The sequence below is a fragment of the Ostrea edulis genome, chromosome 9, assembly GCF_947568905.1.
Source record: "Ostrea edulis chromosome 9, xbOstEdul1.1, whole genome shotgun sequence".
Lineage (NCBI taxonomy): Eukaryota > Metazoa > Mollusca > Bivalvia > Ostreida > Ostreidae > Ostrea > Ostrea edulis.
In genome coordinates this window covers 68,233,599-68,259,789 of record NC_079172.1, presented here as the reverse complement: position 1 = coordinate 68,259,789, position 26,191 = coordinate 68,233,599, and the positions used below count along the sequence as shown (strand labels likewise).

General features: G+C 36.3%; 1 protein-coding gene across 16 annotated transcripts in view; it reads left to right on the top strand.

Moving 5' to 3' along the window:
- LOC125657739 (phospholipid-transporting ATPase IF-like) overlaps positions 1 to 26,191 on the top strand; it is a 65,508-nt gene that overhangs the window by 16,976 nt on the left and 22,341 nt on the right. For 14 of the 16 annotated variants that reach the window (XM_056150427.1, XM_056150423.1, XM_056150424.1 and 11 more), the window contains exons 5-23: positions 7,338 to 7,445; positions 8,089 to 8,217; positions 10,365 to 10,581; positions 12,068 to 12,149; positions 13,019 to 13,160; positions 13,462 to 13,543; positions 14,476 to 14,591; positions 15,927 to 16,085; positions 16,178 to 16,207; positions 17,138 to 17,307; positions 18,287 to 18,429; positions 19,305 to 19,408; positions 20,104 to 20,217; positions 20,377 to 20,499; positions 21,591 to 21,745; positions 23,597 to 23,756; positions 24,611 to 24,713; positions 25,453 to 25,598; positions 25,765 to 25,824. In XM_056150427.1, coding sequence (XP_056006402.1) covers positions 7,338 to 7,445; positions 8,089 to 8,217; positions 10,365 to 10,581; positions 12,068 to 12,149; positions 13,019 to 13,160; positions 13,462 to 13,543; positions 14,476 to 14,591; positions 15,927 to 16,085; positions 16,178 to 16,207; positions 17,138 to 17,307; positions 18,287 to 18,429; positions 19,305 to 19,408; positions 20,104 to 20,217; positions 20,377 to 20,499; positions 21,591 to 21,745; positions 23,597 to 23,756; positions 24,611 to 24,713; positions 25,453 to 25,598; positions 25,765 to 25,824 — 2,343 coding nt within the window. The remainder of the gene's footprint in view (positions 1 to 7,337; positions 7,446 to 8,088; positions 8,218 to 10,364; positions 10,582 to 12,067; positions 12,150 to 13,018; positions 13,161 to 13,461; positions 13,544 to 14,475; positions 14,592 to 15,926; positions 16,086 to 16,177; positions 16,208 to 17,137; positions 17,308 to 18,286; positions 18,430 to 19,304; positions 19,409 to 20,103; positions 20,218 to 20,376; positions 20,500 to 21,590; positions 21,746 to 23,596; positions 23,757 to 24,610; positions 24,714 to 25,452; positions 25,599 to 25,764; positions 25,825 to 26,191) is intronic. The other 2 variants (XM_056150428.1, XM_056150429.1) reach the window with 1 other exon arrangement.

The window sequence follows — 26,191 nt, the reverse complement described above, 5'->3', positions numbered from 1 at the left end:
ATTGTAGTGACTGTCACAGCCATCAAACAGGTGAGAGATTGTAGTGACTGTCACAGCCATCAAACAGGTGAGAGATTGTAGTCACTGTCACAGCCATCAAACAGGTGAGAGATTGTAGTCACTGTCACAGCCATCAAACAGGTGAGATATTGTAGTGGGGTACATCTATATAGTCCCTCTAGTGTTTGTAGTGACTGTCACAGCCATCAAACAGGTGAGAGATTGTAGTGACTGTCACAGCCATCAAACAGGTGAGAGATTGTAGTCACTGTCACAGCCATCAAACAGGTGAGAGATTGTAGTGACTGTCACAGCCATCAAACAGGTGAGAGATTGTAGTGGGGTACATCTATATAGTCCCTCTAGTGTTTGTAGTGACTGTCACAGCCATCAAACAGGTGAGAGATTGTAGTGACTGTCACAGCCATCAAACAGGTGAGAGATTGTAGTAACTGTCACAGCCATCAAACAGGTGAGAGATTGTAGTGGGGTACATCTATATAGTCCCTCTAGTGTTTGTAGTGACTGTCACAGCCATCAAACAGGTGAGAGATTGTAGTGACTGTCACAGCCATCAAACAGGTGAGAGATTGTAGTAACTGTCACAGTCATCAAACAGGTGAGAGATTGTAGTCACTGTCACAGCCATCAAACAGGTGAGAGATTGTAGTGACTGTCACAGCCATCAAACAGGTGAGAGATTGTAGTCACTGTCACAGCCATCAAACAGGTGAGAGATTGTAGTCACTGTCACAGCCATCAAACAGGTGAGAGATTGTAGTCACTGTCACAGTCATCAAACAGGTGAGAGATTGTAGTCACTGTCACAGTCATCAAACAGGTGAGAGATTGTAGTCACTGTCATAGCCATCAAACAGGTGAGAGATTGTAGTGACTGTCACAGTCATCAAACAGGTGAGAGATTGTAGTGACTGTCACAGCCATCAAACAGGTGAGAGATTGTAGTCACTGTCACAGTCATCAAACAGGTGAGAGATTGTAGTAACTGTCACAGCCATCAAACAGGTGAGAGATTGTAGTCACTGTCACAGTCATCAAACAGGTGAGAGATTGTAGTGGGGTACATCTATATAGTCCCTCTAGTGTTTGTAGTGACTGTCACAGCCATCAAACAGGTGAGAGATTGTAGTAACTGTCACAGCCATCAAACAGGTGAGAGATTGTAGTGGGGTACATCTATATAGTCCCTCTAGTGTTTGTAGTGACTGTCACAGCCATCAAACAGGTGAGAGATTGTAGTGGGGTACATCTATATAGTCCCTCTAGTGTTTGTAGTAACTGTCACAGCCATCAAACAGGTGAGAGATTGTAGTCACTGTCACAGTCATCAAACAGGTGAGAGATTGTAGTCACTGTCACAGCCATCAAACAGGTGAGAGATTGTAGTCACTGTCACAGTCATCAAACAGGTGAGAGATTGTAAGGGAGGGGGTACATCTATATAGTCTCATGAGTGTTTGTAGTTAGTGTCACAGCCATCAAATAGGTGGAAGATTGTTGGGCGGGGCACACCAGTCACAGTTAGAGATTGTTGGGCGGGGCACACCAGTCACAGCTATGAAACAGGTTAGAGATTGTTGGGCGGGGCACACCAGTCATAGCTATGAGACAGGTTAGAGATTGTTGGGCGGGGCACACCAGTCATAGTTAGAGATTGTTGGGCGGGACACACTAGTCATAGCTATGAAACAGTTTAGAGATTGGCCCCCACCAGTCACAGCTATGAGACAGGTTAGAGATTGTTGGGCGGGGCACACCATTCACAGTTAGAGATTGTTGGGCGGGGCACACCAGTCACAGCTATGAAACAGGTTAGAGATTGTTGGGTGGGGCATAACAGTCATAGTCAGAGATTGTTGGGCGGGGCCACCAGTCACAGTTAGAGATTGTTGGGCGGGGCACACCATTCACAGTTAGAGATTGTTGGGCGGGGCACACCATTCACAGTTAGAGATTGTTGGGCGGGGCACACCATTCACAGTTAGAGATTGTTGGGCGGGCCACCAGTCACAGTTAGAGATTGTTGGGCGGGGCCACCAGTCACAGTTAGAGATTGTTGGGCGGGGCCACCAGTCACAGTTAGAGATTGTTGGGCGGGGCACACCAGTCACAGCTGTTAAACATGTTTATATAAGTCTGTCTTTGTTTAACAGAAGAGAGGATTTCAATCAACCCACTAATTTTTTGTCAGCTGAAGTTCTGGTGTTTTGTTTACAAATATATATGTACATATTTGATGTTAGAATTTCTATCATCAGAAGCTGAATTGCTTAGATATATGTTAAATCAAAGTTTTAGAAAGGAGAGAGATAAAGGAATATTTGTAGGATTGTTTATCTGATGACCAGGAGATTATTGACATTTAACTGGTTACAGTGATTCAGTGGTGACAACATTCACTTCATGACCGGGGGTCAGGTGGGGTGATGGGTTCAAGCCCCTCTCATTGATTGGCTTGTCAAACCTAAAAAGTAACAATATGTATAGTCCACTTCACTTATATTGAAGTCAGTTATATTGAAATATGTTATATTGAAGTTAAGATAAATCCCCCAGTAGCAATATTTGTGTAGTTCAGCATTGGTTATATTGAACTTTGGATATAATGAACAATTCAGGTCGGCCCCCTGGATTTCATTATATCCGGAGTAGACTTTATATTGATTGCTCCTTTGCCAAATGCATGGTATTTAGAAGTGAGGGTTGTGGGTCTTGGTATTTAGAAATGTGGATTGTTGGTCATTCTTGGTATTTAAAAGTGAGGGTTGTGGGTCGTTCTTGGTATTTAAAAGTGAGGGTTGTGGGTGTTTCTTGGTATTTAAAAGTGAGAGCTTTGAGTCTAGATGCAAACATTTAGTGAAGATTCAAGTGTAGAGCAAAATGAATACAACATTAGGCAGTGACAATTTGATTTAAATTTTCTACACATTTACAAAATGTGTACACAAAAATTGTGCAATAAATATAACCAGGAAAACTTGTTACTTATTATCCTTAAAATCACAGGCATTATCTTATAAATGCATTTTGCTTAGTTGCAATCACTACCAAAAAAACAACAAAGGATAGTACATTATACCAGCGATAACCTGGATAGTACGTTATACCAGCGATAACCTGGATAGTACATTATACCAGCAATAACCTGAGGGTTTATTCTTCTCTATCATTTGGTCCAAGACATTTTGAGATTTCCTCGTAGTGTTGGTGCTAAACATTTTGAAATTGTGTAAAAAATAAAATCATAATTCCACGAATTGGAAATTGATGAGTTATTGTTCATGAAATATTTTCTATTTTATGATACTACCTTTTTTTTATTTTACAAAGTGTTGTTTACATCCCTTATTTATAGTTGTGCTTGATACAGTAAAACACAGTTACAACAAACACACTTATAATGAATTGACACTTACAGTAAAACACAGTTACAGTGAACACACTTATAATGAATTCATGCTTACAGTAAAACACAGTTACAGTGAACACACTTATAATGAATTTACACTTACAGTAAAACATGGTTATAGTGAACACACTTATAATGAATTCACACTTACAGTAAAACACAGTTACAGTGAACACACTTATAATGAATTCACACTTACAGTAAAACATGGTTACAACAAACACACTCATAATGAATTCACACTTATAGTAAAACACAGTTACAGTGAACACACTTGTAATGAATTCACACTTACAGTAAAACACGGTTACAATAAACACACTCATAATGAATTCACACTTACAGTAAAACACAGTTACAGTTAACACACTTATAATGAATTCACACTTACAGTAAAACACAGTTACAGTTAACACACTTATAATGAATTCACACTTACAGTAAAACACGGTTATAGTTAACACACTTATAGTGAATTCACACTTATAGTAAAACACAGTTACAGTGAACACACTTGTAATGAATTCACACTTACAGTAAAACACGGTTACAATAAACACACTTATAATGAATTCACACTTACAGTAAAACACGGTTATAGTGAACACACTTATAATGAATTCACACTTACAGTAAAACAAGGTTACAGTGAACACACTTATAATGAATTCACACTTACAGGAAAACATGTTTACAGTGAACACTCTTAATATAACGAATTCATGCTGATAGCAAAGTGATTTTCATTCATTGTAGTTGAATTTATTGGATATAATGAATTATGTTTATATGTTTAAATTGTTTGTCCTCAGCTCTTCACTATAAATGTGTGTTGCTGTATTATTGACAGTTTAACGTGTTTAAGAAACACAATAAATTTTCACAAAAACAAACACCAACATATAACGAATATATTCATAGGAAAATACAATTTATTGTGGGAAAGTTTAAAAGTAAAGAAATCTAGAACTGGAGAGATTTAAGATATATCACTGTAGTAATTCTAATTAGACGGACCCTTTCTGTGTATTACTGGTTGTACAATCCATTCCAAATCTTCAGATCATTGCCCCTGAGGTTAAGTAGGATCATAATAGGGGTTCAAAGGTCAAGTAGGATCACTACACTGGTTCAGAGGTCAAGTAGGAATACAATGTCATAAACAATACAGAAGCAACACATTCAGTTTCAGAATAATCAGTATGCACCTTTAGGTTTTTACAGAACCAGCCACCACTATCGACACCGAGTTCCATCTGGTTCAGATGAGTGTTGTGTGGCATGAACCTCTTGTTCCATTTCAGAATTTTAAACGAAAGACTCAGACTGCTTCGATTTTAACTGATTTATGAATATAAACTTTTTTTGTTACGGCAGACACATTAAAAGTCTGGAAACAATATGTAACAAATCTAATTAACGAGTTTCTTCCCAGCTCCCCTGTGTGCACCATGTACACATGACAGCTGTTTTCTGTGTGTTTATTTACAACAACCATGCAGAGGAATTCTAATCCCATCAACCCCCATGCACTCTTGATGTTTTGTGAAGTCTAGCATCTGTTTTTGCTAAAGTACTGTTTTTTAAACTGGCATGTACCATTTTCTGAAGTCTCTCTAAATGTAACCAAGCTTGATACATTGGTGCCATGGAGCTGGAAAACCTGTAAGGTGATACCATTGAGATGCTTCTTTATAAACGATGTTTGTTGTTAGAGTAAATGAAGGACAAATAAAACCTTATAAACAACAGGAAAGACAGACTGACATTATTCAAACACAGGGAGGATTGAATCTGATCTATTAATCAGTGTCATGTTGGTGCTTGGATGTTGTAGCATGAAAACTCTATAGTACAAAATTGTTTAATGTTTGGAACAATTTGTAACCAGGACGATAAAAATTTGTATCATCAAAGGCAGACTTCTCTATGCCAAGATTGAAATCTTTTTATCCATGACAAAAAAGAGTGAATGTTCTAATGTACTTTGGCCTATTTGTATACATACTTTCTAAGATTATAGCACACCAATCTATTGATCATGTAAATGTGGTTGTATTCCCTGTCTGCATTATATGTGTAAGTCTTGCAATCAATTATACATGTAACTATTCAGGAAAAGGGAACTTTTTAACTAATCCAATCAGATGAAGGCAGTTTTACGATTGTTAAGCTCTCATGATTTAAAGTTGCTTTAAGGAGTATCAAGGGTTTGACTTCCAATCATACAAATTTCTCTCACCATTGTCTGATTTAATTGTAAATAATTTTTAACATTTGTAATAAGTATAAAAGAATTTTCCTGCTTAGTTTGTAAAATCATAAAACCTATATCATGGATCCTTTTTTAATGCTGTTTCTTGATCTTTATTTATATAATATTATAGAAAAAATAGTAATATAGGATTATATATAGGGAATGCATGCAGTTGTCCATTTCATTGTCAATTAAAAATATATATTGTCTGTATACATATACACATACAAATTATTGTTGTGTGATATTAGAATATGTCGTATAGCGTATTCACACGAAAAAAGAGGTCGCCCATTCAGTTTTGAGGAAAACCAAACTAAGTTATCAGTTATATCTTAACCCCCCCCCCCCTATTCCTTATATATATTGACAAGCATGGAAGTATGTGTGTGTGACCTGTACAGGTGTGCTATAGTGAAGAATGCTCTTAACGGTGAAGTTGCTCATCTTTTTAAAGAAAATATTGAGGGTTTTTTTTTCACTTTCTTATGATTAGAAAAAAACTCCACACCAGACAATGGGATTACTATTTCAGTAGAAATTAAGTTTCTACCTGAAAAACTTTAAATATTACAGGTAAATTTGAAGAATCATAAAATCACACATATCATTAGTAACATAAGCACATGTGTAGGCGTGTATGATAAACATGTACTTTGAATACTGTAGATTCCTTATTTTACGCGAGTACTTATGATTGTGAAATGACTCATGGATGTCAAATCACGAAAAAATAAATTTGTGAGTGCTCTGTTGATCAAGTGTTTTTGCATGTATTTCAGCAATATAAAAATAAAAGCGAGAAATGTTTTTTCGCAAGTGATGTTTCTCGCAAAATTACGTGATGATAAGTTCCTCGTGTATATTTAGGAATTTAACAGTATGAGAAAGTTTCCTTTTTGTACACCTATCTTTAGACGCCTATGGTACAGCGATGTTTGTAAGTCTTTCGGTCTGTCCATCCATTCTGGGTTCTCTTTTCATTTCTCTGTCACATATTAGGCTGAAACTTGTGGTGTAGTTTCTTTTAGGGTAACTTTAAATCATGTTGCAAGATTCATCCATTTGACATTTCTTTGTTTAGTACTAAACAAAAAGATGTGCATTTGGCAAGGAATTTTTGAGAAAATTAAAAAATGTTGGACTTAAGTTTTGAGGAACTGTTACATAGGGAATGTTTCACAGCTTGACGGCTGATACTACCTTAATTAAAGTTCTACAACTCAGTGCATTTTTACTATTTTTGCTAATCAATGTTCCTGAGGCAGAGGGCATAAAACAGCATAGTTCCTGGGGCAGAGGGCATAAAACAGCACAGTTCCTGGGGCAGAGGGCATAAAACAGTTCCCAGGGTAGAGGGCATAAAACAGTTCCCTGGGCAGAGGGCATAAAATGACACAGTTCCCTGGACAGAGGTCATAAAACAGTTCCCTGGGCAGAGGGCATACAAATTTTAAACCCTTGATAGTCCTTAAAGAATCAGAACTGAATGGAAACAGTTTTGCTTCTAAATATTTCTGAGAGTTTGTTTGTTACAGGGGTATGAGGACTGGTTACACTTCTAAATATTTCTGATAGTTTGTTTGTTACAGGGGTATGAGGACTGGTTACACGTCTAAATATTTCTGAGGGTGTGTTTGTTGTTTACAGGGGTATGAGGACTGGTTACGACACAAAGCAGACAATGAGGTCAACAATAGAAAAGCATTTATCGTCCACAATGGGGAGTTGACACAAATAAAGGCACAGAATATTAAGGTAGGTCACAACACATAGGTCAAGAACAGGATGTTAATTTAGGTCAAAACACTAAAGTCAAGGTCAGAATGTTAATGTAGGTCATAACACTCAAGTTAAGGTCATAACATTAGTGTAGGTCACAACACTGAAGTCAAGGACGAAATGTTGATGTAGGTCACAAAACTCATGTCAAGGTCAAATTGTTGAGGTAGGCACAGCACGTACAGTTGTAAGACCTGAAATGCACACTTGTAAAACTAGACATAAAACCATCGAAATGTGTGTCATTTATCTAAATAAGGCAACTCAAGTAAAAAGTATTCAAAGTTCCTGTCATAAATCTGCCTCAGTAAGAGAGCACTCCAATGTCATGAATATATGTTCTGCACTAAAATTCATACAGTGCAAAAATGTTCAAATCAAGAAAAGTTAGGAGTGCAATGCTCATTTGATTTTGAATCTGATGATGTGTAACGATAACGAAATTTATAACAATAATGAAGTTTATAACGATGATGAAATTTTTAACGATAATGACAGTTTTAACGATAATGACATTTGAGGAACCCTAAGCATAATGAGCTCTTGTAATAATCAGTTTGTCCATTAAGGTTTAAACCTAAACATGTCTATATAACATTTGCTGTTGATTGCTTGATAGGTGGGAGACATAGTGAAAGTGGAAGCAAATCAAGGTTTCCCATGTGACTTGGTGATGATATCCTCCCATGATCCCGAGGGGAAATGTTACGTCACAACAGCTAACTTAGATGGCGAAACCAATTTAAAGGTAATTAGTCGAGGAGGTGAACCTGAACACAGTTATAGATTTGAACATCCAACCTTATGCATTCTTGGGTCAATTTAAGCCACTCGGGTGACCTATTGCTGCCAGTGCCCGTCTGGTGGTGCCGATTGTGCGTCGTTGATAACATTTTGGACTTCTCAGAAACTGTATGAACAATTTGCACCAAAATTGCTGTGAAGCAGCCTTTGAGTTAAGGGAACCAAAACTGTGAACTTTGTGTTCACTGCCATTGTTGGGCCTTATAGGTTTAGTGCTAGAACTTCTAAATAAATTTCTAAAATAGCACAACGTTTCAAGACTCTCCTTTTCACTCCTGGATATTGAGAATAAAAAGTGAGTGTAGATTCACAACGTGTGAATGAAGTTCTCTACCAAAGATGTAAAATTCTCTAAGCATCATCTGATGACAGATATTACAGGTTCAGACAGCTAATGATCAGACACTGTGTTTGTTGTTAATTATAACAGAACCAGTTGGTCATTTGGCCCCCTTCTACAAATATTCATTTTGATAGGTCGTAATGGAGAAACATTACAAGAATTCAGGATGTATATGGCATTTCTGACTTTCTATCTGTTGTAGGGAAGATATCTAATATATATGTTGTAGGGAAGATATATAATCTATGTGTTGTAGGCAAGATATATAATCTATGTGTTGTAGGGAAGATATATAATCTATGTGTTGTAGGGAAGATATCTAATCTATGTGTTGTAGGGAAAATATTTAATCTATGTGTTATAGGGAAGATATCTAATTTATGTGTTGTAGGCAAGATATCTAATCTATGTGTTGTAGGCAAGATATCTAATCTATGTGTTGTAGTCAAGATACCAAATCTATGTGTTGTAGGGAAGATATATAATCTATGTGTTGTAGGGAAAATATTTAATCTATGTGTTGTAGGCAAGATATCTAATATATGTGTTATAGGGAAGATATCTAATTTATCTGTTGTAGGGAAGATATCTAATTTATGTGTTGTAGGCAAGATATCTAATCTATGTGTTGTAGGCAAGATATCTAATCTATGTGTTGTAGTCAAGATACCAAATCTATGTGTTGTAGGGAAGATATATAATCTATGTGTTGTAGGGAAAATATTTAATCTATGTGTTGTAGGCAAGATATCTAATATATGTGTTATAGGGAAGATATCTAATTTATCTGTTGTAGGGAAGATATCTAATTTATGTGTTGTAGGCAAGATATCTAATCTATGTGTTGTAGGCAAGATATCCATTAAATGTAGCATAGATACCCATTCTTTTGATATCTTTGAGAGTTTGAGAGCCAGTTTCAGTGTTAAGTGCACTATATGAGCTAGATTACCCAGATGAATTATTCATTGTTTTAATGATATGAACTAGATTACCCAGATGAATTATTCATTTTTTAATGATGTGAGCTAGATTACACAGATGAATTATTGTTTTAATGATATGAGCTACATTACCCAGATGAATTATTCATTGTTTTAATGATATGAGCTAGATTACCCAGATGAATTATTCATTGTTTTAATGATATGAGCTACATTACCAGGTGAATTATTGTTTTAATGATGTGAGCTAGATTACCCAGATGAATTATTGTTTTAATGATGTGAGCTACATTACCCAGATGAATTATTGTTTTAATGATGTGAGCTACATTACCCAGATGAATTATTGTTTTAATGATGTGAGCTACATTACCCAGATGAATTATTCATTGTTTTAATGATGTGAGCTAGATTACCCAGATGAATTATTGTTTTAATGATATGAGCTAGATTACCCAGATGAAGTATCCATTGTTTTAATGATATGAGCTAGATTACCCAGACGAAGTACTGTAAACGTACTTTTTTCCACTGGTTCATAAGTCCGCGGAATGACAATTTCTGGTTATTCCGCAGGTAGAAAATTGGGCGGATTTCTTAGATTGCCACTTAATGTCTTTCATTTACTTTAAGTACACTGGGATAAATTTCCGTGGAAAATTTGTGACCGCGGACATAGCGTAAATTAATACCGTGCGGAAAAAAGTACTTCTACAGTATTCATTGTTTTAATGATATGAGCTAGATTACCCAGATGAATTATCCATTGTTCCTGAAATACTGATATTGTTTACTTTCTTGCAGACTCATTTTTGTGTTCCGGAGACGAGAAAGTTTCAGAAGGAAGGCGAATTCACCAATCTATGTGCCAACATTGAATGCCAGCAACCTATTGCAGATCTCTACAAGTTTATTGGTCGTATAAAAGTGTACAATGATTCCCACCATGTTCTGAAATCCTTGGGACCAGAAAACATCCTGCTTAGGGGAGCCAGACTTAAAAATACACCTTTTGTATATGGTAATCTGAGTGACTGAGTGTTAAAAAAACCCTTTATTAGATGATAATGCTGTGTGAACTATAGACACACAGGTACTGATATCTGTTTTATTCTTAACAGATTGGGCCTGAAGGCTTAATAAACTTTCTTATTCAAAGGTTATCCATTGTTTGTATTTATGTCAGGTTTTTGTAAGATTTTAACATTGTCATGGCTCTTGTTTATTTGTATATATTGTTTTAATGTCCCATTCCAACAATTTTATGCCCCCATCTAAACATTGGAGGACATAATGTTTTTGTCCTGTCTGTCTGTTCAGAACTTTAACCTTGCTCATTACTTTTGAATGGTGAGTGATAGGGCTCTCATATTTCATGTGTGTATTCTATTCCTAGTGACAATACCATTCTTGTGTGCATTCCTAGTGACAATTCCATTCTTGTGTACATTCCTATTGACAATACCATTCATGTGTGTATTCCTAGTGACAATACCATTCTTGTGTACATTCCTATTGACAATACCATTCATGTGTGTATTCCTAGTGACAATACCATTCTTGTGTACATTCCTAGTGACTATACCATTCTTGTGTACATTCCTAGTGACAATACCATTCTTGTGTACATTCCTAGTGACAATACCATTCTTGTGTACATTCCTAGTGACAATACCATTCTTGTATACATTCCTAGTGACAATACCATTCTTGTGGTACCAAAGATTTTGACCTTGTGACCTTGACCTTGGAGTTTGACTTACCTTTAAGAAAAGCTGACCTTGGCAATATCTCCTGAACGGCTTTCATATTTTGTACAGTTAATTCTTGAATTATCGCCACTTAATTCATCGCCATTTTCGTTATTACGCCGCGTTTTTCTAAGAACGTTTTTCCTATTACTTAAAATTCTCGTTAAAATGCCAAATTTGCTATCACGGGCATAGTGTTCCATAAAGACATCTTGTTTACACATACAGAGACGTCACCAGCAGTAGGTGAAGTGCCATCAATTTTTACCAATACAGTTTGATTAGAGCTATTTATAGCAGTGAGGGTTCTTTATTGTGTGGATACCTACAGTGATGCAGGCCTCTGTTTTTTAAGGTTATAACCAAAAGACCCACGGTTTTCACTTCTTGTTTCTAATGCCTGGCTATGGTAGACATCTTAGAATTGATGTGGTGCTGGTGTCGAGAATTGCTGGATATTTTCTTCCTCCTATTCTGTAGATGTATGGTGGGCTACAGTCTCCACATATGGTGCTAAGGGGAAGAACTTGGACCAAAATCTTCATGTGCAATTCATCTTAATCTTTATGTTGATTCAATTGTTATTTGAATGTGATGAAGAATTTAGTTTAATGTCATAGTTGATGAGTTTTTAGAAGTATGTTACTATTGTAACATTTTTAGTCTATTGTTAAACAGGGCCCACTTCCATTTGTTTTATATAGATGCAGTGTTACATTATTGTAAAACTAAATCTTACATTTTTTGTATATTTAGGTTGTGCAATTTATACGGGTCCAGATACAAAAATGGCCTTGAATTCAAAGGCCAAAAGCACCAAATTTTCCAGAGTTGAAAGGTATGCAAATAATTTACCACAGCATTAAAATATTTAATGAATGCAGCATTGAAATATCTAATGAATGTAACATTGAAATATTTAATGAATGCAGCATTAAAATATCTAATGAATGTAGCATTGAAATATTTAATGAATGCAGCATTAAAATATCTAATGAATGTAGCATTGAAATATTTAATGAATGCAGCATTGAGATATTTAATGAATGTAGCATTGAAATATTTAATAAATGCAGCATTAAAATATCTAATGAATGTAGCATTGAAATATTTAATGAATGCAGCATTGAGATATTTAATGAATGCAGCATTGAGATATTTAATGAATGTAGCATTGAAATATTTAATGAATGCAGCATTGAAATATTTAATGAATGCAGCATTGAGATATCTAATGAATAATGTTGAACTTTGTTAATGTGGTTGACGTTTGATTTTGGGGGTATGAATACTTCACTGATGTTGATGTTTGATTTTAGGGGTATGAATACTTACGTGATGTTGACATTTGATTTCAGGGGTATGAATACTTACCTGATGTTGACGTTTGATTTTAGGGGTATGAATACTTAACTGATGTTGATGTTTGATTTTAGGGGTATGAATACTTAACCGATGTTGACGTTTGATTTTAGGGGTATGAATACTTACCTGATGTTGACGTTTGATTTTAGGGGTATGAATACTTAACTGATGTTGATGTTTGATTTTAGGGGTATGAATACTTACCTGATGTTGACATGATTTTAGGGGTATGAATACTTACCTGATGTTGACGTTTGATTTTAGGGGTATGAATACTTACCTGATGTTGACGTTTAATTTTAGGGGTATGAATACTTACCTGATGTTGACATTTGATTTTAGGGGTATGAATACTTACCTGATCATATTCCTGGTAATCCTGCTGTTGGAGGCGTTAGTGAGTACTATTCTGTCATACTGGTATATGGGTCAGGACAGAATCGGGAACCCATGGTACATACCGGACGCCAAGCAAGATGTAAATGTAGGTATACAGTATGATTAAATGTAAATTTTGCAAACCAACATTTATTTGCGATGACTTTATTGTGCAATTTACCAGTGGTAAGTTGGTTGGTGGCAAATCTTTTTCACAGCCAAGTCTGTGAAGATAATCTTAAACAAATACGAGGCATCAAAGGACGAGTTCGCTGGGAGAAATATTCATGATAAGTTTCTTGCAAACCTCATGAAAATTTCTCACACACGAATAAAAGTTGGTTTACAGTATATTTATAGAGTAATTGGAATGCTTGGTTAATTTTGATTTTCTTGTTTTTTGACAGGCTAAGAATGTGATATCAGATTTCCTCTCCTTCATGATTCTTTACAACTACATCATTCCTATTTCTTTGTATGTTACTGTTGGTAAGTATAAAGTAAAAGCTAGGCATGTATATATCATAAGACATACTAGTGGGAATCATCCATGTGATATTTTGGAGATATGAAATAGAAATTTTGTACATTTATTGTTGTTGTATGCCAATTTATCATCTGCCATGATTTCTTTTGTCTACCAAATACACCGAGTGCATTAAGAACAAGAATTTTATTTTTCGGTCGTTATCAATTATTGAAAGATACAGATGTACTGGTATTAAGTAACTATATAATTAATTTTCACATAGTCGCTCTTTGTTGATGGAATGGAAAATAGTGTAAAAAAAAATTCATCATAATAAAAATATCAAAAGAAAGAAAAAGTAAAACCAGAAATGATATTTTCTTTATATCATCTCTTAGGATCACCAGGATTTTGCCTCAAGTAACATAAATTTCATATGAAATAATATATCAGAAAAGTTGTGGAAATATCTTCATATGAAATGAATTGGGTCAAATGCTGTCTGACGTGTTTCATACCGATTGTTAAGCCGTTCTTGGCACACTGATTTTGACTGCGGATAACTCCATTTACCTGATCAGGATATAGGGCTCATGGCGGGTCAACAGGGGATGCTTACTCCTCCTAGGCACCTGATCCCACCTCTGGTGTGTCCAGGGGTCTGTGTTTGCCCAACTATCTATTTTGTATTGCTTATAGGAGTTATGAGATTGATCACTGTTCGTTATCTTCACCTTACATGAAGTAAGCGTGAAATGTTTTAAGGAGGCAACCTAAGCCCACAACATGTATAGGCTTCAGATTTGATATCTTCTATGTAAAAAAACAACTAATTTTCAATAGACGTAGAGTGAGATGACTATGTGGACCTTGATTATTAAATCGCAATCGGAAATTATCAGGCTATGTGAATTTGTGTAATCTTAAATTGAACTACATATTTTATTTACAGAGGTCCAGAAGTTTGTGGGTTCTATGTTTTTACAATGGGATTTAGAAATGTATGATGAGGATTCAGATACCACTGCCCAGGCCAACACATCCGACCTAAACGAAGAACTCGGTCAGGTTAGTCAATCTCTCACAATCATTATGTCTCACCACTGCCCAGGCCAACACATCTGACCTAAACGAAGAACTCGGTCAGGTTAGTCAATTTCTCACAATCATTATGTCTCACCACTGCCCAGGCCAACACATCCAACCTAAACAAAGAACTCGGTCAGGTTAGTCAATCTGTCAGTCATGTCTCACCTCTTCCAGGGGGAGACATACTGTTTTTGTACTTTCTGTCCATTTGTCTGTCACAAAATCTTGTGAACGTCTCTCCTCCTATATGGCTTATCGGATGGATAGACTGGACACTTTGTACAATGCTTCATTGCCATTTGTAGATGTGCATATTGTCAGAACAGGAGGATCCAATTATTTTCCTAAAAGTTATAGTGGATCTAAGAGGGGTGGAGGATGTAAAATAGCTCGTGAACACTTCTACTCCTATATGGCTTATCTGATAGATTTGAGACTTTGTACAATGCTTCATTGCCATTTGTAGATGTGCATATTGTCGAGAGGATTTAATTATTTTCCTAAAAGTTATAGTGGCTCTAAGAGAGGTGGAGGGTGTTAAATAGTTTGTGAATGCTTTTCCTATATGGCTTATTGGAGTTCATAATGTCTATGGTCCTGCCCATGCTTTCTCCTTCTTACCATGCAGTACATTAAGGGGAGGAGGTTTGGTGCATTTCCAATTTGGGGAGCTGGGGAGACATTTGTTTTTCATAAAAACAGTCTCTTGTTTCTCATGTTTCTGTACAACACATCACATCAAAAACTTAGTCAGTCAATCTGTGTAGATGCATTTATACAGATACAACATGGTAGATCAGGAAATTTTAATTGATCATCTGTCTCAGGATTCCGAGACTGCACGTCGAAACTGAAGTTATTCTTAAGCAAATTTCTCAAAAAGAACATATTAAACATACCTGTTCATTTTTTCTTTTCTTCTCATTCATTGTCATGTTACCTCCCCCTCTCCTAACCACATGTTTCGATGAGAACTCTTTTGTGTATTGTATTACTGATGCCAGTCACTGGTTGCTCGGTAACTGAATACTAAACTGTGTGCAGACCTCGATGTCAGTCATGAACATTTTTGTTTTACATAGATTGATTTCATTTTTACAAAGACTAATTCACTGCCACCAATATTTTCAAGTTTAAAGATATCATAATATTTCTACATCATTGATTTTATGTAGGATCAGAGGACATTAATCCTGTCATTATAATTATTCACTGATTTTATATAGGATCAGAGGACATTAATCCTGTCATTATAATTATTCACTGATTTTATGTAGGATCAGAGGACATTAATCCCGTCATTATAATTATTAGGTGGAGTACCTGTTTACTGATAAGACAGGGACCCTGACAGAGAACGACATGCAATTCCGACAGTGTTCAATTAATGCAATCAAATACGAGGAAATTGGTGGACACATCCACGAGATGGCGCCACAGGGAGGGCAGAGCACCCCCGTAATTCGTCTCACGGTAAGTAAGTCACGGTTGAGCCGGACTAACAGACGTCTTTGTGTGGGGATTTATAAACTTCTCATAATTAAAGTGTCTAATTACTCAAACAGGCAGAAGAAAAGAAATCCTTTCTTTGCAAGGTAATGTTATATATCCCCTCAAAGGATTTAGTCCACGCACTGGCAGACACCTTCAGAAATATGTTTCAAAGATGCAATTAAAATTTCGTATGATTTCATTTGGTTTTATTAACTGTTTTCAAATGATATGGAATAATGAAAATACTGATTAAAGCTACTCATGATTATGTAGGTAATGAGAAAACTGATTAAGATTTAATATACGCACGATTTTGCATGTAATGAGAGAGAATTGATTAAGATTAAGCACAGATTGTGAAAACTGAATAAGACTTCGCACGGATACCCTTCTCTAATTATCTGTTAAACTCCTATGTTATTTGTATACCCAGCTGTTTGCCAGACTTTTAACTATTATCTTATTCTGAATACACCACCCTTTATTCTTACCAAAGTTCCTGTGCTCACGTCAATGGCCTTTATGTGTTTAAGAATTGTTCAAGTGATATTTTTTAAAATGTTTAATTATACATAACCAAGATCACTGCATTCACATGTGTTTCTTGTCCTGAATGGCCTGCTTCTGTTTCTGAATTATTCTGTATAGCCTGTTGGTTCGCTTCTCACACATGTTGATGTAGACACAGTAATAGCGAATCTCCAAGGTCAGCGAAAAACAGTTTGTTATAACCAATCTTTGTTATATCCAATACCTTATTTGTTATTTTCCTCTGATAATAAAGATCACTTCGCAGTAAGTGTGGATTCGTTATAAGCTGGTTTGTTATAAGGCTGTTTTACTGTAGTTGGTAATATTTTATGCTGCTGAATTAAACTCAAGGGTTCATAAGAGGCCATGCTTTGCTTCTGTTGACCTAAATAAACTTCCCACGATCAAACTCTAAAGCCGTTTCATTGGTCAGTGCTACAGCTGTAAACATTTTAAACTTGTATGACTGGAGTAGACAGTTTAGTCATTTGTCTTCTCAGGCTGAGATAGAGGAGTTTCTGGAGTTACTTGCCCTTTGTCACACTGTGCGGGTCGATCACCGCGAAGCGACAGAGACGGGGGCGTCGACCCTCTATAGTAACACGGGAATGGACTACGAGTATCAGTCCTCGTCCCCTGATGAGAAAGCCTTTGTGGAGGCCTGCTGCAGGTAAATAGTGATGTTATGTCAATCGATAAAGACTGAGTAAATACTACTCATACAGAAACACCACATCTATTTATAGAAATTCTATATATTGTAAACTAGAGGAATGTCAATGAAGAATTTATGGTCTGTTAATTCTTGATGTGGACATGTCTCCAGTCAAGAAATTACAGGAAATCATCTTATCGCTGTTAGACATGTGATACACTCAGAATAAAAAACCTATTCAATCCAAGTTAAATTCAAACCACACTAGTCTTGCTCGTAAAGCACATCTCTGAGTACTTCTCCTGACCTTCAGGTTTCCATGGTTACAGACAATCTCTGAGTACTTCTGACCTACAATTCAGGTTTCCGTGGTTACATTCAATCTCTGAGTACTTCTCCTGACCTACAATTCAGGTTTCCGTGGTTACATTCAATCTCTGAGTACTTCTCCTGACCTACAATTCAGGTTTCTGTGGTTACAGACAACGAATCCCTGCCACATCTGTGGATGCTTCATCCGTAGATGATGCAAACATGTGGTCTTTGATCTACATTTTATGTTTAATGGCAGGTTTTAAAAATGGCATTTTAGGTGAATTCCCAGCTTATTTTTAAAGTATTAAATGTTTATCAATGGAATTTTTCCCTGGTCTTAGCTCACATCTACAAATCCCTTGTTTAATTCAAGATTTGGATAAAGCATTTTACCTGCAATTTATTTGTTAGTGTCCGTTGTTGAGGAGACATGTAGGTCTGTCATCAGGTAATCACATTCAAATTCTTCTGAGCAGAACATGAGTTGTGATCCTCAGTCAAGGTCAGTCAAGGTCAGACTGTAGTTAAACAGGGATGGATCAGAAGTTATTTACAAAGAATGAAGTGTTCAAATACAATACTGTTTTTTCAAAATATACCCAGTTAGTTTTGTGTGCCCCCACATGGGGTATAATTCTTTTAAGGACAGCTGCAGTTTTTCGCTTCTTGATTTCTTTAGGTACGGAGTTGTTTTTCACGGTATCAGAGACGACCATTTAGAGGTAACATTCCACGGAGAGATGCGGAGATACAGACTGCTTCATGTTCTGGAGTTTGACGCCACAAGGAAAAGAATGAGTGTCATCATCCAGAAAGAAAACGGTATGAACATCACTCACGTGGTATGTCACTCATATAGTATATCACTCACATGGTATGAATGTCACTCACATGATATGAATGTCACTCACATGGTATGAATGTCACTCACATGGTATGAATGTCACTCACATGGTATGAATGTCACTCACATGATATGAATATCACATGGTATGAATGTCACTCACATGGTATGAATGTCACTCACATGGTATGAATGTCACTCACATGATATGAATATCACATGGTATGAATGTCACTCACATGGTATGAATGTCACTCACATGATATGAATATCACATGGTATGAATGTCACTCACATGGTATGAATGTCACTCACATGATATGAATGTCACTCACATGGTATGAATGTCACTCACATGATATAAATATCACATGGTATGAATGTCACTCACATGGTATGAATGTCACTCACATGGTATGAATGTCACTCACATGGTATGAATGTTACTCACATGGTATGAATGTCACATGATATGAATATCACATGGTATGAATGTCACTCACATGGTATGAATGTCACTCACATGATATGAATATCACATGGTATGAATGTTACTCACATGGTATGAATGTCACTCACATGGTATGAATGTCACTCACATGGTATGAATATCATGGACTTTCCTGTGTAACATACTGTGACTATTATTAACTTTTAAAAGTTTTGTATGAATGTTTGTCAAGTTATTCTATTTCAAACCTGTAGGAATTTCTGTCCAGTCTGAAATATTAAGAAATAAAACCCAGAAGTAGGATTTTCAATTAAATCTGAAATATAAGAAAAAGCCTCTTTTTCTCTTAATTCCAATATTAGAAACCCTAATTCTTGCATGATAAATTATCTTTCTTGACAGATGAAATTGTGCTGTTGTGTAAGGGAGCTGAGACAGCCGTGTTGAAGATGGGAATATCTGGGGAAACTGACCGAACCAACGATCACATTCACGACTATGCAGTGGCAAGTAGAAGATACACTGTCTGACAGATTCATACAATTGAACTTGGGTATCTCAAACACTGATATCTTAAATACCATGGATATGTCAAAATGATTCGGAAGTCCCGACCACTTTTTCTTTTAGTATTTTACCCTTGATATCTCGAATCCTTGGATATCTTGAAGTTTTTTCTTGCTCCCATTGAGTTTGAGATAACAAGGTTTGACTGTAGTTAATTTACGGTGGTCACTGGCAGCACATTAGACGGGTTATAATATGTTAAAAAACTCCCATAGGGAATCTAAAAGTGGTTATTGTTAGCCACTGGTTTCTGTAAGGAGAAGTCAGGTAGGGCAGGCTTATACATTGTCAGGGCAAGTTGTTCGGGCCACACCATTTGGCGGGTGCCCTGTAGTAATCACTCTGCAGACAGCACTTTCTATGACATGCATTTCCATGGAGAGATTTTCGTAACTTTTCTACAGATTACTTGTTTAGGCAGAGGAAGACCCCGTTTTGATTTTCAGATTTATTGGATTTGTCTTTACAAAATGTTTGGACTTAGAATTTTTCAGATTTATTGTGGGGTCGTTTCTGACTTGGTCAGTGTTCAGATTTATCGGGGGGCTGTTTCTGACTTGTCAGCTTTCAGATTTATCGCGGAGCTGTTTCTGACTTGTCACTTTTCTAGTTTTGATGCTCATTGATTTTACAGCTTGGACTGAGAACATTGGCCCTAGGCAAGAGAGTGTTGACACTAAAAGAATATGAGAGGATGAATGGCATGTTGACTGAGGCCAGGAATTCATTGGACGGTCGGGAAGAAAAGGTACACCATTGTTCTTACAGTGCAGAATAATCTAATGCAGAATGCCTATCATGTGGCCGGGATGATAATGTGAATGTAGTTGTTTTAAGAATGTGCTGCATGTCGATCATGAATATGAAACAATTTCGTTGTAAAATATTTTTAAATATGCTTTTCTAGTTGCAAGAAGCCTTCCAGGCAATAGAGAAAGACCTTCACATTCTCGGTGCCACTGCAGTGGAGGACAGGCTTCAGGACGGTGTCCCAGAAACCATCACCACTCTACGCAGAGCAGGCATCAAGGTAAAGTGTTTGTACAGTGTACCACTGCACTCTATGCAGAGCAGGCATCAAGGTAAAGGGTTTGTACAGTGTACCACTGCACTCTACACAGAGCAGGCATCAAGGTAAAGGGTTTGTACAGTGTACCACTGCACTCTACGCAGAGCAGGCATCAAGGTAAAGTGTTTGTACAGTGTACCACTGCACTCTACGCAGAGCAGGCATCAAGGTAAAGGGTTTGTACAGTGTACCACTGAATCTATTGTTGTTATCAAGCTACTGTGAATTACATTTTATTTGTGAAAACATTTATGTGTAATTTTGTGAGACTAATCATTCGCGAAAATTTAGTTCCCGCAGATAAAATCTTAGATATAGAATACTTAAGCAATGAATGATAATTTGTGAATTCCCTCCTTCTGGCGCCCTTCTTTCTATATTTTCTACATGTGAAATATTGTAACTGATGGATGGAAACATATTATGTTAGAGAGCCAGTGTTTAGGAGTATGATGAGATATCTTTTGAGATGCCTTACAGGTGTGGGTGTTGATAGATTTTGAGGGATGTTTTATATACTGATATATTACAGATGTGGGTGTTGATTGATTTTAAGGGATGTTTTATATACTGATATATTACAGGTGTGGGTGTTGATAGCTTTTGAGGGATGTTTTATATACTGGTATATTACAGATGTGGGTGTTGATAGATTTTGAGGGATGTTTTATATACTGGTATATTACAGGTGTGGGTGTTGATAGATTTTGAGGGATGTTTTATATACTGGTATATTACAGGTGTGGGTGTTGATAGATTTTGAGGGATGTTTTATATACAGGTATATTACAGGTGTGGGTGTTGATAGATTTTGAGGGATGTTTTATATACTGGTATATTACAGGTGTGGGTGTTGATAGATTTTAAGGGATGTTTTATATACTTGTATATTACAGGTGTGGGTGTTGATAGATTTTGAGGGATGTTTTATATACTGGTATATTACAGGTGTGGGTGTTGATTGATTTTAAGGGATGTTTTATATACTGGTATATTACAGGTGTGGGTGTTGATAGATTTTGAGGGATGTTTTATATACAGGTATATTACAGGTGTGGGTATTGACTGGTGACAAGGAGGAGACGGCAGTCAATATCAGTTATTCTGCTGGACACATCATCGACGGAATGGAGGAACTTCGTGTGACAAAAGCCACGTGTACTGATCACACGAGATGTGGGGAGGAAATCGCTAAACATATCCACAGGTAACAGAATAGTGGAGAAATCATTAAACATCCACAGGTAATGGAATAGCGGAGAATTCACTAAATATCCGCAGGTAACAGAATAGTGGGAAATCATTAAACATATACACAAGTAATGGAATAGTGGAAAAATCATTAAACATCCACAGGTAATGGAATAGTGGATAAATCATTAAACATTCACAGGTAACGGAATAGTGGAGAAATCATTAAACATTCACAGGTAACGGAATAGTGGAGAAATCATTAAACATCCACAGGTAATATAATAGTGGAGAAATCATTAAACATATCCACAAGTAATATAATAGTGGAGAAATCGTTAAACATATCCACATGTAACGGAATAGCGGAGAATTCACTAAATATCCACAGGTAACAAAATAGTGGATAAATCATTGAACATATCCACAGGTAACAGAATAGTGGAGAAATCATTAAACATCCACAGGTAACGGAATAGTGGAGAAATCATTAAACATATACACAAGTAATGGAATAGTGGAGAAATCATTAAACATCCACAGGTAACAGAATTGTGGAGAAATCATTAAACATATCCACAGGTAAGAGAATAATGGAGAAATCATTAAACATATACACAAGTAATGGAATAGTGGAGAAATCATTAAACATATCCACAGGTAATGGAATTGTGGAGAAATCGTTAAACATATACACAAGTAATGGAATAGTGGAGAAATCATTAAACATCCACAGGTAACAGAATTGTGGAGAAATCATTAAACATATCCACAGGTAGGAGAATAATGGAGAAATCATTAAACATATACACAAGTAATGGAATAGTGGAGAAATCATTAAACATATCCACAGGTAACAGAATTGTGGAGAAATCATTAAACATATCCACAGGTAACGGAATTGTGGAGAAATCATTAAACATTCACAGGTAACAGAATTGTGGAGAAATCATTAAACATATACACAAGTAATGGAATAGTGGAGAAATCATTAAACATTCACAGGTAACAGAATTGTGGAGAAATCATTAAACATATACACAAGTAATGGAATAATGGAGAAATCATTAAACATATACACAAGTAATGGAATTGTGGAGAAATCATTAAACATATCCACAGGTAATGGAATTGTGGAGAAATCGTTAAACATATACACAAGTAACGGAATTGTGGAGAAATCGTTACTGCAAAAATCATTATAGTTTATTATTCATTTATTGGTATAATACTGATACTGTCCATCTACTTGTATATATACATGATTAGCAATTCATATATGTATGTACTTGTTTCCCCAACATGCTGCATCCACATGCAGTTTGCAGTCTATGTAACCTGTAGTTAATGTTGTAAACTTTCTTTCTTTTTTGAATTTCCTTCTTTATAAACTGTCTTACTGTTATGCCCTCTGGGACCAAAATTGGAATAAACTTATCTTATCTTATAATATCTTATACACAAGTAATGGAGGTCTGGTGTAAAAATTGTGTCTGCATTCTGATTCTGTGTTAAAATTAGACACCAAGGCTGGGTTCGAGATCGTAGCGGCTATGTAGGGCTCAGTAGCACTACGATCTTGAACGATGTGCTAGGCTAGCCCTACGTAGGGATAACAAGCGTTAATTCATACAGTGCGTTCAATAGACCTAGATATCTAGCCTAACAGCTAGGCTAGCTGCTACGATCTTGAACGCAGCCTTGGTATTTGCTTAAAATACACCTCACCCTTATCTGTCAACATGTGGCCATTCTCTTAAAACAAATCCTTTATAGTTTTAAAATAGATTTAGTACACAGATGAATATGTTTATAAAAGTATACCATACATATGCACCATAAATTGTTTTCCCTGTAACCTTTCCAGAATTCAAGATCGGAGTCCCTCCAGCCAGCAGTTTGTGTTGATTGTAGATGGCTTTAGCCTGACTTTTGCCCTTGGAGAGCATACTGAAGTATTCCGAGAACTATGCCAAATGTGTGCAGCAGTTTTATGCTGTAGGATGTCCCCATTACAGAAGGCTGAGGTAAAGCATGTCAGACAGATCAAAAGATGTACACCTCTGTGTAGAGGGCAGAATGATCTCCAAAAGTAAACTCAGAGTTAATGTGAATTTGTCATAACTATCTTACAAATAAAGGGCCCTCCTGGAATTTAGGTTCATTTCATTCGATTAAGTCAATGAATATAAAAAGTAACAGAGACGATGGTTGTCTCTGCTAGGGATCGAACGTGGTACCTCAGGCACGACAGTCCAGTGTTCTACCAATCAAGCTGAAGAATTAACACAATAGGAGGGCCACGTGTTTAATACTACCATAAAAACAAGGCCAGCCCATCAAAATTTAAGATTATATGTGTTGATTGCAGTATGTTGTATAAATGTTGACAACTTACCTCTGTATGTAGTAAAGACTGTAATTTCAATGATCAGCTGTTGTGTGTTGGTGTGAGTTTCAATGATTAACTGTTCTGTGTTGGTGTGAGTTTCAATGATTAACTGTTGTGTGTTGGTGTGAGTTTCAATGATTAGCTGTTGTGTGTTGGTGTGAGTTTCAATGATTAACTGTTCTGTGTTGGTGTGAGTTTCAATGATTAACTGTTGTGTGTTGGTGTGAGTTTCAATGATTAACTGTTGTGTGTTGGTGTGAGTTTCAATGATTAACTGTTGTGTGTTGGTGTGAGTTTCAATGATTAACTGTTCTGTGTTGGTGTGAGTTTCAATGATTAACTGTTGTGTGTTGGTGTGAGTTTCAATGATTAACTGTTGTGTGTTGGTGTGAGTTTCAATGATTAGCTGTTGTGTGTTGGTGTGAGTTTCAATGATTAACTGTTCTGTGTTGGTGTGAGTTTCAATGATTAGCTGTTGTGTGTTGGTAGGTTGTGAAGCTGATGAAAACTGCCAGTCACGCCCCAGTAACGGCAGCTATAGGGGACGGTGCTAATGATGTCAGCATGATTCAGGAAGCCCATGTGGGATTAGGTATGCTTCGTTTTACTTTCCTCAGTTTTAAAAGATTTTGTGTTCTCAATTTCGGTCCAAATTTAACATTAGTATGATTATTAATTATTTGATAAGTAACTAAGATTAATAGAATCCTTCATTAGTACGAGTGTGGGATAGGGAAATTCCACCGAGGGGACAAGATTCGCAGTCTAGGACGAGGCTTTGCCGAGTCCTAGACAGCGAATCTTGTTCCAGAGGTGGAATTTCCCTATCCCACACGAGTAAATAATGAAGGATTATTTTTCTCACATTTTACCTACAGTTTAGTGTATAAATTTAGGAGCTTTGAGAAAATTCTAAATTATCAAAATCCTCATTTGAACTTCGATGCAAAAACTAATTAGATAAGCAGAAAGAGCATACCCGAAAATGGTTTACACTGTAAGTGTAAACTAAAAAACCCAAGGTTGTCCGCCAGAAAGCTATATAAATTAAAATTCAAAGATAACAATGCAAAATATTTTACTTCACTGTGTAACGTAAATCTTCACCGTGTAACGTAAATCATAGAAATATATGACGTCACAATCAAATGACGTCGCAGCAGTGTGAGACAGAAAAATCTCACATGGCTGTCTCACATGGGTAAAGTCAATCTCACACTGGTGATTATGTGAGAAAAGAAATTCTTCTAGTTTTAATGATAGAATAGATGGTTTCAAGTCATAGATGGGTGAAATGTGATAATAATGGATGATTGTTTATGAATGAACAGGAGTCATGGGAAAAGAGGGGAGACAGGCTGTTCGTAACAGTGACTATGCGTTCGCCAAGTTCCGGTTTTTACAGCGTCTTCTTTTAGTCCATGGCCATTATTTTTACTACCGACTGACAACTCTAGTTCAATATTTCTTTTACAAAGTAAGCATTTGCCTCATATTATGAAAGTAATTAATGCTATGTTTGTAGTGACATAATATACATTTTACATCAGATATTTCATACCCTATGTGAAGATGTTTTCATGTTCTATAATTGCCAATTCAACAGTTTTTGGTAATGAATATTCTATACTGATATATTTCAGAATGTAGCATTTATCACCATGCAGTTGTTCTTTGCTTTTCAATCTGCTTTTTCACAACAGGTAAGTTTTATCAATTCTTACTCAATTACTTATTTGTAGATCAGTATTTTTGCGGTTTTTATGTTCCCATTTCTCCTAGACATCACAATAGTTGCAGATTTTATATGATTTGTAAAATTATATTTCGTTTTTGGGAGAAATGATTATTATGCCCCTGAGATTGAAGATCGGGGGCTTATTGTTTTTGTCCTGTTTGTCATTGTAATTGTCATTCTGTCTGAAACTTTAACCTTGCTAATAACTTTTGAACAGTAAGTGCTAGAGCTTTGATATTCCTTGTGACAAGACCTTTCCGTGGGTACCAACATTTTTGACCCTGTGACCCTGACCTTGGAGTTTGACCTACTTTTTGAAAACTTTAACCTTG